General features: G+C 45.3%; 1 protein-coding gene across 1 annotated transcript in view; it reads right to left on the bottom strand.

Moving 5' to 3' along the window:
• The window catches only part of SYNC (syncoilin, intermediate filament protein), a 28365-nt gene extending 16084 nt beyond the window's left edge, over positions 1-12281 (bottom strand). Inside the window, 2 exon segments of the mRNA XM_006894972.1 lie at positions 6426-7608; positions 12229-12281. Coding sequence (XP_006895034.1) covers positions 6426-7608; positions 12229-12281 — 1236 coding nt within the window.
• Between the last annotated feature and the right edge of the window lie 1291 nt (positions 12282-13572).

Here is a 13572-nt window from a genome sequence, read left to right on the forward strand (position 1 = left end):
AAAAAAAAAAAGAAAAAGAAATGGAAACACAGAGAAAGAGGATAACATAGGCTATACACATGGATCTCACCTGATGGTATGCATAGGAATCAAATTGATTATATTTGTGGAAAGACTCACTCGTCTTCATCAGTACAGTGCCTTATTCCTGCTTAGCAAATTGAGGTGTATTCATTATTTCATTGATCTAAAATACTTTTCCACATTCTAACGTCTTCAAATCAAGTTGAATCCTAAAACCAATAGGGGTCTTAGTGTTGCACTGCTCACACAGAGGCCATGCTTTTCTGAAGGTTCAAATCCTCCAACAGTTCCATGGGAGAAAGATGGACAATCTCTTCCCCTGCAGTTTGTTATTGTTAAGTGCCATGAGTCGTAGGCAACTCATAGTGACCCTATGAACAAAAGACCTGAACACTTGTATAACTTTCATTGTTTCTCCAGGTTCATAGGATTTCTGGAGGCAAGCTATTATTGAAGTGGATGTCACTCCTGCTTCCAAGCTTGTTTAATTGGGGAGCTCCACCAAACACTGTTCACAATGGGTAACCATTATTGCATTTGACACATCAGTGTCACAGTGTTTGGCATCACAGCAACCACGAGTTACCTCTGTACAGCAAATGGACAGACCAGTGCTATATGACCTAAAAGAATGTTTGACCAAAAATAATTAAAAACCAGGTCCGAGGGCCCAACCAAATTTAAGAGCCAAAGCATGGTTCAAACTCCATGAGCTCAGTTATTCCAAATTCCTCCATAATCATGCTATCTCTTTGGCTCTCACCATCCAAAAACACCTATCTGAGAGCTTTCTGCTGCTGTTTCAGTTTACAGCCTCCAAACACCTGCCCGCAGTCAGCTAGGCATCACTGTTGACTCAGTGGCAGTGAGCTGAGTTAATGTTTGTTACCTGGTTTTCCTCCTAGACTGTAATCTCTCTGAGAGAAGGAGCCCCATCTTTCTCACCTCTGTATTGTCAACACTTAAGTCACTATTTGGCACACGATAAGTGGGCACTTAGAAAATATTCTGTTGAATGAATAAATGATGACAAAAGAGGCAGATTTTTATCAGGGCTTCGAGTAGAGTATCACCTAAGGATTAAAAGGACCCCATGGAAGAATTGTCAAATGCCATAGTTGACCTTCGACAAGCATAATTTTGGAAACAATTTCAAGAAGCTTCAAGTCCTTCAGACCTTGATTCCTACTTCAATTATGGTACAGTAGTAGGATTGGTTCATATCCAGAATATATTTTATATAATGATGCTTGTGGTGGTGGTGTCGTTGTTGTTAAGTGCCATCAAGTCATAGGCAACTCATTGTGACCCTATGAACGAAAGTCCTCAACACTTGTTTCATCCTTTCTTCAGGTTCATAGGGTTTCTTGAGGCAAGCTATTATGGAAGTGGATGCCACTCCTGCTTCCAAGCTTGTTTTAATCGGGGAGCTCCACCACACACTGTCCACCATGGGTAAACATTAATGCATTTGACACATCAGTGTCACAGTGTTCAGCTTCATAGCAACCACAAATTACCTCTGTATGGCAAATGGACACACCAGGGCTATATGACCTAGAAGAATGTTTTAAATGTTTTAAACAATTAAAAACAGGCCTGAGGGCCATGGATTAAAGTCACCCACCTTTGGCTTGGTAGCATCACTTTCTGTCCATTAGGCCAACTGATCTCTCTCTATGTTGTTGTTATCGTTAAGTGCCAACAAGTCATAGGCGACTCATAGTGACCCTATGAATGAAAGTCCTCAACATTTGTGTGACTTTCATTCTTTCTCTAGGTTCATAGGGTTTCTGGAGGCAAGCTATTACAGAAGTGCATGCCACACCTGCTTCCAAGTTTGTTTTAATCGGAGAGCTCCACCAAACACTGTCCACCACGGGTAACCATTATTGCATTTGACACATCAGTGTCAGTGTTCAGCTTCACAGCTTGGAATCTAAAATAAGTCCAGTATGGGATTAAAATTCAATGTCAAGAAAACAAAGATTCTCACCACTGGGCCAATTGGCAGCATCTTACTGATGGTGAAGAGATTGAGATAGTTAACAGTTTTAGTTTGCTTGGCTCCACAGTCAACACTCTTGGTACCAGCAGCCAGGAAATCAGGAGACAAATTGCACTGGGAAAGTCAACTGTCAGGGACCTCTCCAGAGTACTAAAGAGCAACAACATCAGGCTGAAGACTAAGGTGCACCTGATCTGGGCTATAGTCTTCACAATTGTGTGCTATATATTGGAGAGCTGGACAGTGACTAGAGATGATAGATAATTGATGCCTTTGAGCTGTGGTGCTGGAGAAGAGTGTTGACTATACCATGGACTGCTAGAGAACAAACAGGTTTGTCCTGGAGAGAGTGAAGCCAGGCTGCTCCTTGGAGTCAAGGATTCTGAAGCTTCATCTGACATACTTTGGCATGTTGCAAGGAGGGACCAGTCCTTGGAGAGGGACATCATGTTTGGGAGAGTGGAGGGACAGCGCAGGAGAGGAAGACCTTCGATGAGATGGATTGATTCTGTGATTGGGGAAGTGGCAATAGGTGTGTCAGGGACAATGAGGTTGGCACAGGATAAGCAGGGTTTAGGACTCTTGTACATAGGTTTGCTATGAGTCGCAAGCAACTTAACAACACATAACAACAACATGGGGATGAAAGTCATTAAGGGAAATAGTAACCCTATAACTTATCTTTTAATAAGATGATCTTTGAATAACCCTATAACATGATGCTTTTGAATTATAGGGCTGGAAAGATTACTGAATATCCTATGAACAAATACCAAAAGGACAAACAAGTCTGTCTTGGAGGAAGTGTAACCAGGGTGCTCCTCAGAGGTAAGGGTGGTGATCACGTACTTTGGGCAAGTTTTTCCTTGAAAAAAGGATTTTTTGGAAAGGTGGAGGGTCAGAGAGAGGAAGTCTCTCAACAAAATTGGCACAGTGACTGTAATGGCACAAGATAGGACAAGGTTCAGTTCTGTTGTTCTTAGGGTCGCTGTAAGTCATAATTGACTTGATGCCACCTAACAACCACAGAACTTGTCTGATACTGTGTCAGAAAACTCTAATCCAGGGAGTTCACTGTTCGTGGCACCACCAAAATTAGCTGGACTTGAAATCTCAGCATCCTCTTTGACTCCTTGCATCCCTTCTATTCCCACCACTGTTATTAACTTTAAACTACAGAAGCTTTCTAACTAAAGTCCGAACACCTTACTTTGGAATTTGAAGCCCAATATGATGTGGTCCAACCAACTTTACAGTTTTCCCCTTTCACAATGTGGCCACGTTTCTAATTTCCACAACATGTTCTACTCTTGTCCCTCCTATGCCTTTGCACCGTCTGGTCCCTGGCATCTCCACTAGTCTAGATCTGCACTGTCCAAGAGTGAGCTGTTATCCAAGATGGACTGACACCGTGCCTAATGATGGGCTCAAGAAGGGCAGAGATCATGAAGATTATGAGGATAGGGAGGCCAAGGCTCTGCCCTTTTGTTCATAGGGTCATTTTGAGTCACAGTTTAAATCAATGGCACATAACCACAACCATCTCTGTGTGACTGCTTTAGCACTGGAAATGTTACTAGTCTATGGAGAGAAAGGCTGTCAATACAAAATAGCAGATTTCTTTTCTTTTTTTTTTTACTGTCTCATACTTTCATAACAGAAATACCTTAAGTACACATCTTTAACAAACATGCATGTGTTCTCTCACAGCTTAGGAAGCTACAGGTCTAAATTCAGGGTGCCAGAGTTAGAGGAAGGGTTTGTCTTTCTGCTGGCTCTGGAGAAAGATCCTCACCTCCTACCAACATCTGTGAGCCCAGTGTTCACTGAAGGCCTCTGCGTCTGCTGGTATCGATCTTCTCTGGGCCTAAAATAGCAGATTTCAGAGAGCTGGTGGGAAAACTGTAAAGCCACAGTAATTTTAAATTTTGATTATATTTTGAAATTATAGTTTTAATGTTGTTGTTAAGTGTCATTGAGTCATTTGCGACTCAGTGATATATGCTAGGTGAAATGCAATATATTTAAATTATTTTCACCTGTTTTTCTTTTTTAAAAGAAAATTTTATATTACATCTGTAGCTCTCATTATCATTTATTTGGACAGTGCTGACCTGTATCATCTTCTCTTCAATATTTATCTCAATTTCCATCCCTTTTTCCTTGAAGGTTCTCTGATTTAACCCATGATTAAAAATAATCCTCCTGGGTGAGCTCTGGTGGCCTAGTAGCAAGAAGTTGCACTGCAATCTCAGAGATACACGGTTCGAATCCACCAGATGCTCTGCTGGAGAAGGAGGAACAATCTCCTCCTGTATCAGTCAGATCTGATTTGACGGTACACACAAAAAATAATGAAATAAAATAAAATTTAAAAAAATATCCTCCTGATTTAAAAAAAAATACTCTTAATTGTACCTCTCTTCAGTCACACTGTTGTTGTTAGGTGCCATCAAGTCAGATATGACACATTGCAACCCTGTAAACAACAGACCTGAACCCTGTCCTTCCCCGTGTCATCCTCACCATCTCGGACACACTCAAGCCCATTGCTGCAGTCACTGTGTCAATCTGTCTAGTTGAGGGTCTTCATCTCTTTTGCCAACCCTCCACTTTTCCAAGGATGATGTTCCTCTCCAAGGAATAGCCTCTTCTAGCCACATACCCAAAGCATACGAGACGAAGCTTTATTACCTTTGCCTCCAAAGGAGCACTCTGACGTCACCTTCTCCAATGCATATCTGTTTGTTTTTTTAGCAGTCCATGCAATGTCCGTTACTCATCTCCAATACCACAGTTCAAAGGTATTAATTCTTCTGTCATCCTTAGTCATTGTCCAGGTCTCAATCACATGGTACCTTCCATCTTGAGTTATAATTATTAATGTAATTTATGAGTATAAACTGTTAAAGGTACTATTTATGTGGAATTAACACTCTTTCACCAGCTGGTGATCTTGCTTTTTAACAATCAACTTGGATATGAATTGGGGTTGGGTGAGGATAGTACACGTATATGAAGTTTGAAAGCAATATTATCACAAAAAAATCCAAGTTTCCAAAATGCAAACCACAGAAGGATTGACAAGCTCTTCACTGAAGTAGACAGGACAAACAGGCATTTTCTTGTATGGATGTATCGGAATCTCTGAGAGGGCAGAAGAGTTTTAAGTTATCTGAAGAAACATGTGTTTCAAATTATAAAAACACAGTCCTAAAAGGCACCACACTGTAGTCATCTTACAGCAACAAACAGCATAGACTCAGTTTAGCACTTAACTGATGTATACTCTTGAGCTGTGGGTGGGTGGCAGAAAATAACAAAGATAAAGAAAACATCCCTTACCTTCTGAAGGCTCACAGTCTGTGAGCAAGGCTCAGGCAACTGTTTATTCATTTCATATTTATATCCCACTCTGTTCTAAAAAGGGATTAGGACTGGCTCACACTTAATCAGAAATACCTTGACTACAAGGGAGATGATGACATATGCACAAAAAAGGAGAATAAGGAATACAGTTTCCATTCTAGTTTTAAGACTGGAAAAACTTTCAAGTCAAATAGATAGGGCTTGAGGATGAAGGAAGGGTGGAGAGATAGGGCTGAATTTATTCCATTTAGCTTCATTCCTATGTGTGAGATAAATCACCCAGTCAGAATTAGAAAATCTTGCTATGGAACAAGAACTATCTGGGTTAGTCAGAGTAGGGTTCAAATTATCCTACTGACCCTCAAGTTTCCTCATCTATAGAAAAATAAAACACTTGGTCTACAGAATTAATGTAGGGATCAATTGTGAGTGTGTGTGTGTGTGTGTGTGTGTGTGTGTGTGTGTGTAAACTAAAAAAAAAAAAGTGTACGCTAAAATAGTTCCAATAATTTTCAACCCCAAGTACAGGACCTAAGGGAGCTCACAGATAGTCTTTAGCTGTATTCAAATCCACCAGCTCTTCTGAGAAAGAAAGATGGACAGTCTCCCATGACATTTTCTGACTCTAAAAACCCACTAGAGGGTCAAGTTATAAGTTGGTTGTGACTTGATGGCAATGAAGAACATTAACTCGGGCTATCAGGTCCTTGGAGAGGGACATCATGCTTGGCAGGGTGGAGGGACAGCGCAGAAGGGAAGGCCCCCTATGAGGTGGATTGATTCAGTGACTGGGGTAATCGGGATGGGTGTGTCAGAGACGGTATGACTGGCACAAGACAGAGCAGAGTTTAGGGCTGTTGTACATAGGGTCGCTATGAGTCACAAGAGACTCGACGGCACATAACAACAACAACAACATCCTGAGGTGAAAGAAAATAGTGGAAGGCCTCAAGGAATAAGCTCTTCCTACATTTAATGGTTTCTTTCACACCCCAAAGGCCACCTTTCCATTCCCCAAGCCTACCCTGTACTGTTGCACCTCCTCATCTCGTTTTTGCCTCACAAGTGCCATCTGGTCCTCCAGGTTCCTGTTCTGCAGGTGGAGCTGCTGGGCTTCGGCTTGCAGTGGTCTCAGAGCCTCCTTCATCTCCTGGATCTCTACCTGCGTTTTCTGCAGAGCTTTGGCCCCAGCTTCTTTCCTCTCGAGGAGGCGCAGCAGCTGGGGCTCATATTCTTCCTCTAGGCCCTGGCGGCTTTCTGCCATGAGGTTCTCAAACTGGGCAGAGAGCCGTCGGCTCTCCTGAAGAAAGTGCCCATCCCTCTGGCTTGGGGGTGCTTCAAGTTGTTGCCGCAGCTGCTCTTTCTGCTTCTGATAGGCCTCCTTGGCCTGGGCCAACTCTTCTGAGAGCTGGGATGCCCGTGTAGTCAATGCTTCCCGGAAATTGGCAAACTGGGCCACATCCTGCTGGTGACATTCCAGCTGGTATTGGTAGGCCACACATTCCTTGGTTACTTTGAACAGCTTCTGCTTGATCAGCCGGATCTCCTCCCTCAGCCCATCGCGCTCCAGCTCCACTTGTGCATGCAGTTTATAGGCAGCCAGGATGTCCTGATGGACTTGCTGCACCTCCTGTAAGGCCGGTTCCCGGAGCAACACAAGCTCATGGATGAGCTGATCCCTCTCTTCTTCCAGCTGGGCCACAGCTTGAACACATTGCTGGAAACGTCCCTCAAGCAATTTCAGGTCCTCTATGCTCAGGGCCTCCTCTGTGCTGGGGCTGGGCCCAGCTCCGAGGCTCACCTCAGGATTCAAGTTCTCCTCCCTTGTAATGGTCTCTCCCACGTGTTCAATTTGCTCTGGGCTTATGACACTTGCTGAATTCGCAGGCTCTTCCACAAACTGTATCTCATCTGGCTTCCCTGTCTCTTCCACCTTAAGTGTCTCCTCTGGCTTCATGGGCTCTTCCACAAAGGGTGCCTCATCTGGCTGCATAGTCTCCTCAATATACAGCATGTCCTCTGTCTTCCCAGGCTCTTCCTCAAACAGTGTCTCATCAAAGTCACCTGTGTCTCCCAAATAGAGAATGTCCTCTAGGTTCAAGGTCCCCTCCAATAACAGTGTAGACCCTGATTTCAAGGTCTCTGCCTCATTTGAGGATTTGGAATTCTCTTCCTGAAGAGGAGACAGGGCCTCTGTTTTTGTTTCCCTGCAAGAGAAATGATGTAAAGTCAGGACAACCCTGATCCCAGGCTGGATAATAATTGGACTCCACAGTCACAGGTGACCAGGCTGCTTCCTTATGTCCCTCCACACAGTCTCCGCTGAGGTCCCCGGACAAAATCCCCATAGTCTCAACAGTTGCTAGTTCTTTCAAGGACAGAAAACTCACACTTGAGGCACCATTACTCGAGTCTCTCTCATATAAAGACCTGTAGTTTCTACGTGCCATTTTGAATTCTTCCTTTTAAAATCAGACAAATTTAGCATCTTTCCCATGTACATTTTCAATATAAAACTTCGAGATAACTAACTTAACTTGGTTTTAGATTATTCCATCCTTGCCATATCCTCATTGGGATTACTTCTTTCAATCAGACTCCAGATTGCCATTCATTGCCCCTTGAGAATGGGTATTGAAAACAATATACCAAGTTTACCCTGAGCAATGAAGTCTCTGGGAACTTGTGATTAGGTGCTGTCCAAATTCCTTTAGCAGATAGGATAGGTCCAGCACAGGCTTGATCCTGAGTTTGACTAAACGCCTTTGAACATTTTCACACCAAGTGCCTTGAAGCTCAATCTTCTGAGCTTCTAAAACTCCACCTTGTTAGAATTAGCCAGTTCTTCTAACGTACCGAGGGAGCTCTCATGGTGTTGTATGTAGGGGTTGTGTGCCTAGCTGGACATTTGAACCCACTAGCGACTGCATGACAGAAAGTTGTGCAATCTCCTCCTGTGCGATTTACAGCCTTGGAAATCTATTGAGAGTCAGCTATGAGTTAGTTCCAACCTGACAGCAATGAGGTGTTTTGGCGGATTCCCCCCGCCGCCCTCATTTTCTAGCCTATCAAAGACAATTCAAATTAATATTCTGCAACTCCAACTAAGGAGTTCTTTGACTCAGCTACCTGTCAGACTACTCAACTCCTGCTGGGTATATGCACTCTCTTGTTTTGATGACCCTTAACCAGCTTCAGCATTGGATCTCTGAGCAATGCTTTAAAAATCTAAAATACCATAGAAATAATAATTATGAAGCACTAACTATGTGCCAGATACAATTCTAAATGCTTTATCTCAACTCATTTAATTCTTTATTACACATAACAGCTCCATATTTTAAAAAAATTTAATAGCTCCATTTTACAGATCAGGAAATCAAGGCTAAGAGAGATTAGATAATTTTTTCAAGGAAATTAAGTTAGTGGGTGCTAGTTATAAAACAGATTTATAACTTGTAATTTTGAGTGTTGTTTCTAAGTAACTTTTCATCTTGAAAATATAAAGTGTAAATGAAAAGCCCACATGGTAAAAAATTTTATTATTTGTCTTAAAAAGGTTTATCTTAAGTCCCAATAAAGTCTGTTTTATTCTAAATGATTGTATACTCTGTCCTCATCTCTAATACCTCAGGAATCCTTGTCTTCCTTTTCTGGATCTAGGTAAGGTTGGCCATCTAGAAACCAAAAAGGTCTCATTACAGCCCTCATTCAACCCCACAGCTGAACGATCACCTTATCCCTTCACCTCATTTAACCAGAAAGGAACCAATTGTTAGATATCTTTATCTCTTGTCATTTGGCACCTCAAACTCAGCTACCAAATTATCCTCAATCCTCCTTGCTCCCAGCCTGGCTACAGCTGTATTCTTTAGCTTAGAGGAATGCATTGCCATATACCTGCTACCCAAGCAAGAAGCCTTTTGACAGATCTTTTCGCTCCCTCATAGAACCAATGCACTACGAACTGATCTCAAAACCTCCAATCTCCACTCCCCTCATCTCCACTTCACTGCCTAGTCCATGAAAACATTGTCATCTGTCATCTCTCACCTGGATCCTTGCACCAGCCTTCTGTCCGGTCTTCCTGCCTCGTTGTCTTCCTTCTCCCCACCCAGGTCTGCTCTCTGTGGTTAGTCTGCTAACTGGAACCGTCTGATTCCTGGCAAACCCCCATGTGTTGCAAGTTACAACAGCTCCATAGAACTTTCCTGTCTGTAATCTTTTACAGAAGCAGATCACAAGGCCTATCTTTTGGGGTGCCATTCAAACAAACAAAAATGAACTTAAACTCATTATCATTGAGTTGGAACTGACTCATAGCTGACTCCTCAGTGGAGTTTTGGAGGCTGTGAATTGCACAGGAGTTTGCCCATCTCCTGAGGAACCACTGGTGAATTTCAATCCCCAGAGAAGTGTAGTCTTTGGGACAGCCATGCAACTTCCTACAGACAAAGCCACCAGAGCTTAGTGGCACCTTTCAGTGGGTGGTTTCAAATCATCAACCATTCAGCTAGTAGTCAAAAGCAAACAATAAATCACATTGCTCTTCATCCATAGATGGCCAACTGCTTAGCACAGACTCAAGACCCTTAAAGATATGGTCCCAACATGCGTTTTTAGCCTCTTACATTACCCTCTGCAGTCACCCAATGTTTGGCAATCCAAAATATGCATTAACTTTTTACAGTTCCTACTTTAAGTCCATAGTGTTATATCTGAAGGATCTAGCTTAGAAATGTAACTATATCCCCTGACAAGACAGCAGTCTCGCACTACCTGTGCATGTAAAACTTCTAATGCCAGGGAGAAGGCATTTGTCCACCATGATACTCAGCAGAAGCCCTGCTTTCCCAGCAGACAGCACTCTACCTAGGGATGAATTACTGTGTGCAAAGCACTCTCTCTTAAACATTTTATATGAACATTTAATTAGATAATAAACCAAGAAACCATGAAACTGGTATTAATACATAGTGACCCCTCGTTTCAGAGTAGATCTGTGTTCTGTAGGGTCTTCAGTGGTTGTGACTTTTCAGAAGTAGGATGGCAGACCTTTCTTCTGAGGCATCTCTCTGTGTAGATTTGAATTGCCAATCTTTCATTTAGTGATGGCGGGCTTAACTTTTTGTACTATGCAGAGACATATTCTATGTTTAGAATACTAATTTGTTACACAGTATTTTATACACGAGGAGACCAAAGCACAGATTAACGCATTCACTCAAGACAAGGTCCTGCAACAATGAATGACTGGAAACCCTAAGTCTCTGTAAACTTTCATTAAAATTAATAAAAAATTTAAAAAAGACAAGGTCCACAACTGGAGCTCTTATCACACTAGGTTGTCTCTCTTATGAATAAGATCTAAGTGGGGTAAAATATCTACAACACTTGTAACAGTATTCAAAAGATATATCCACCTACCCACCTAACAGATTTCTACTCATCCTTCAAACTCCATCTCCTCTGTGAGCTATTTCCTACAAACTCCTCCATGCATTCTTATGGCACTTTGTATGCAGCTTGACTTCACACTTTGTGCACTCTGCTACAGATGTGTATGTGTTTGACTCCTCAGTGAATTTCTTAAGGACAAGTGTAGTTCTCATTTTGCTCCAGTTCCCAGGGTGGGGCTCTGTAGAAGATAGGCTGATGGAAACTGACTGAGCTCCAAGGAGGAAATGTGCCCAAGGTCGAGTGGCAGAGCTGGAAGTAGAACTCAGGCCTCCTGACCTGCAGGCAGTGTTGTTATCAATCACACACTAGGTTGCCTCAGTCACCATCCACAGTGCCAGGCCTTCTGCTAGCCAGCCTCTGTCCTAACATGGCCCTCTCCCTCTAAGAAGCTAGGGAAAGAAGCTGATTATAGCAGGTCTAGGGGAGAAGGCAAGAGCTGAGGGTGGGGTAGGGGAAGGAGGTGGGGAGTTTAGACCTCAGGCAGTGTGCCTCTAAAGCTGTTCCTGTCCCTAGTGTACTCACTCCTTCAGCTCCCCACGCTGTCCTTTAAGGCTGAGACTGCGACTCTTTGTACCACTGAGAAGGCGCACCTGGGACTCTGTATGCATGTGCCACAGTCCCACTGAGTGTCTGTGTGTAAGGCTGTGTGCTGAGAGAGAGAGAGAGAGAGAGAGAGAGAGAGAGAGAGTGAGTGTGAGAGTGTGTGTTTGTCAGGGAGTGTATTTATACCTCTGCCTCTTACGACAATGAAAGCTCCAGGCACACTGACCTGAGGCAGAAAAACTCCTCCCTCATCCCAAACCTTTCAGCCACAGGTCCCTCCCCTCAGACCAGCCATAAGCTGAGAGTGCAGGTGCCTCCTGCAGAGGGACTTCCCTGAATGCAGAGCCCCTGCCCAGTCAGGGTCCCCCTGCCCATCTGTGATGGTAGATCCTCCCCTGACCTTAGGCCCTGATAGGAGGGAGCAAGCTGCCTGAACAGACTCTTAACATCAAGTTGGCCCAGGCCCAACCTTGCACCAAGTAGCTTCCACGCGAGAATCTATCCATCACAGTGGACATTTGAGAAGATAGGGAAGAAGGAAAACGAAATTGTTTAGACCACTATGTGTTAGTTGATGCCCACTGATCTGAAAGGGTTAAATCTCACACAGTCCAGAGAAGGCAGAAGCTATTCATTCTAAATAGCTTCTAAAAGAGGTGCCAGGACCCCAGACCTAGATACCCTCATCTCCGATTACTGGAATGGCTCCGCCCTGTGCCCCAGCCTGGCTAGACCCCTACCCCGCAGCCAGCCGCATGGTGGAAGGGAATCTGTCCAGCGCCCCTTCCCCAAAGGGGCGGCGACACCGGCCTGGACGGTCCTACCTCACAGCCTGGGCGGCGCCGTCCCCGCCGCACCGGGGCTCCGGGCTGGCCATGGCTGCGCGACCCCGGGGCTCCGCGGCCGCGTTATTAATAGCCGCCCGCCGGCCGCTCGCTCCGGCGCCCGCCCGCCGCACTGTCAGCTGCAGCCGACACCGGATCCCGGCCGGCCGCCCGGGCGCACCCACTTGGCCCCGACTCCAGCTGCAGGAGGAGGGAGCGGGCCCCACGGCCTGGGGGGGGGGCGGGGGAGGCTGCCCCTCCTGGGACCAGCCCAGGGTGGGGGTGGGGGCGGTAGAGCTGCCTTTTCTAAACCAACCAGCCTTGAGATCTTTCAGAACCTTCTCTCCCCGCCCAGGGTCCCGGCCTGGGGGGTGGGGGGTCAAGAGGAAGACTCTGCACCCCTAACCGAGCTCCTTCTCCTGTCTGGCCAGGACTCCACGCAGGATTTGAGGGACAAGGAAGGAACCAGCACCCTATCCTAAAAGTGTTCGGAATGTCAGCCGCAGCTTGGCACCCTCTGAACCCCCACACAGTGGGGAGCCCAGTTCCCGGGACGCCGTGCCCGCAACTGCCGTGAAGGGGTGGGGCAGGGTGTGGAGGCAGGAGGAGATCTCGCGGCCACACCCCGCGTTCAGGGGCCGAGGACTGATGACCAGTTAGATGAGGGAAAATTGCTCGGAAGGAATTTGAACCTGTCCGGTTGAGCCCGCCCTGCAAGGTTTACCACCCAATACCCTATCCACCTCTGTTTTCTGTCAATCCCTACTTCTGTCCCCCCCCCCCGCCCCAAAACCTCGGTCAAGACCGTCAGTGTCAGGCTCAGACACCCACACTGAAGTCGTCCTCTCCCGAAGAGACACCCCGGGGCGAGGGGCCCTTCCTGGTGGGTCTCAGGCATCCTCCCTTCTGATTCCTTTTTTCCACTCGGCCCCTCTTGTCTGAGGAGGTCTTGACTCAGTCGCAGAGGAATGCGCTGCACTGTAACAAACCAGAGGGGCCGGAGCTGTGGATGGGGAGGGTGGTGCTGTGACTGGGTGGTGTGTGTTGGGTGGCCTTGTGTGACGATCACTGTGCCCACAGTGGGCCATGTGAACGAATGGTCACGGCTGTGTGTGTGCTGTGTGCCCATGTGTGGCTGTGTGCTACCTGGGTGTGCATATCTGTGTGTGGACGTGTGTTATGGTATGAACAGGAGGTGAGCGATTATGTGTCCTCAGATCATAGTGCCTCATGTGGAGCGTCTATGAATGTTGTGAACACATTTATGTGATGTGTGATTGTGTGATCACAGAATTAATGTGTGTTAGTGGATATGCCACATGTGTGTGCTTGTATGTGAGTGAC

Source organism: Elephantulus edwardii, unplaced genomic scaffold (genome assembly GCF_000299155.1).
Source record: "Elephantulus edwardii isolate Elephantulus edwardi_28Jun2011 unplaced genomic scaffold, EleEdw1.0 scaffold00152, whole genome shotgun sequence".
NCBI classification, from domain to species: domain Eukaryota; kingdom Metazoa; phylum Chordata; class Mammalia; order Macroscelidea; family Macroscelididae; genus Elephantulus; species Elephantulus edwardii.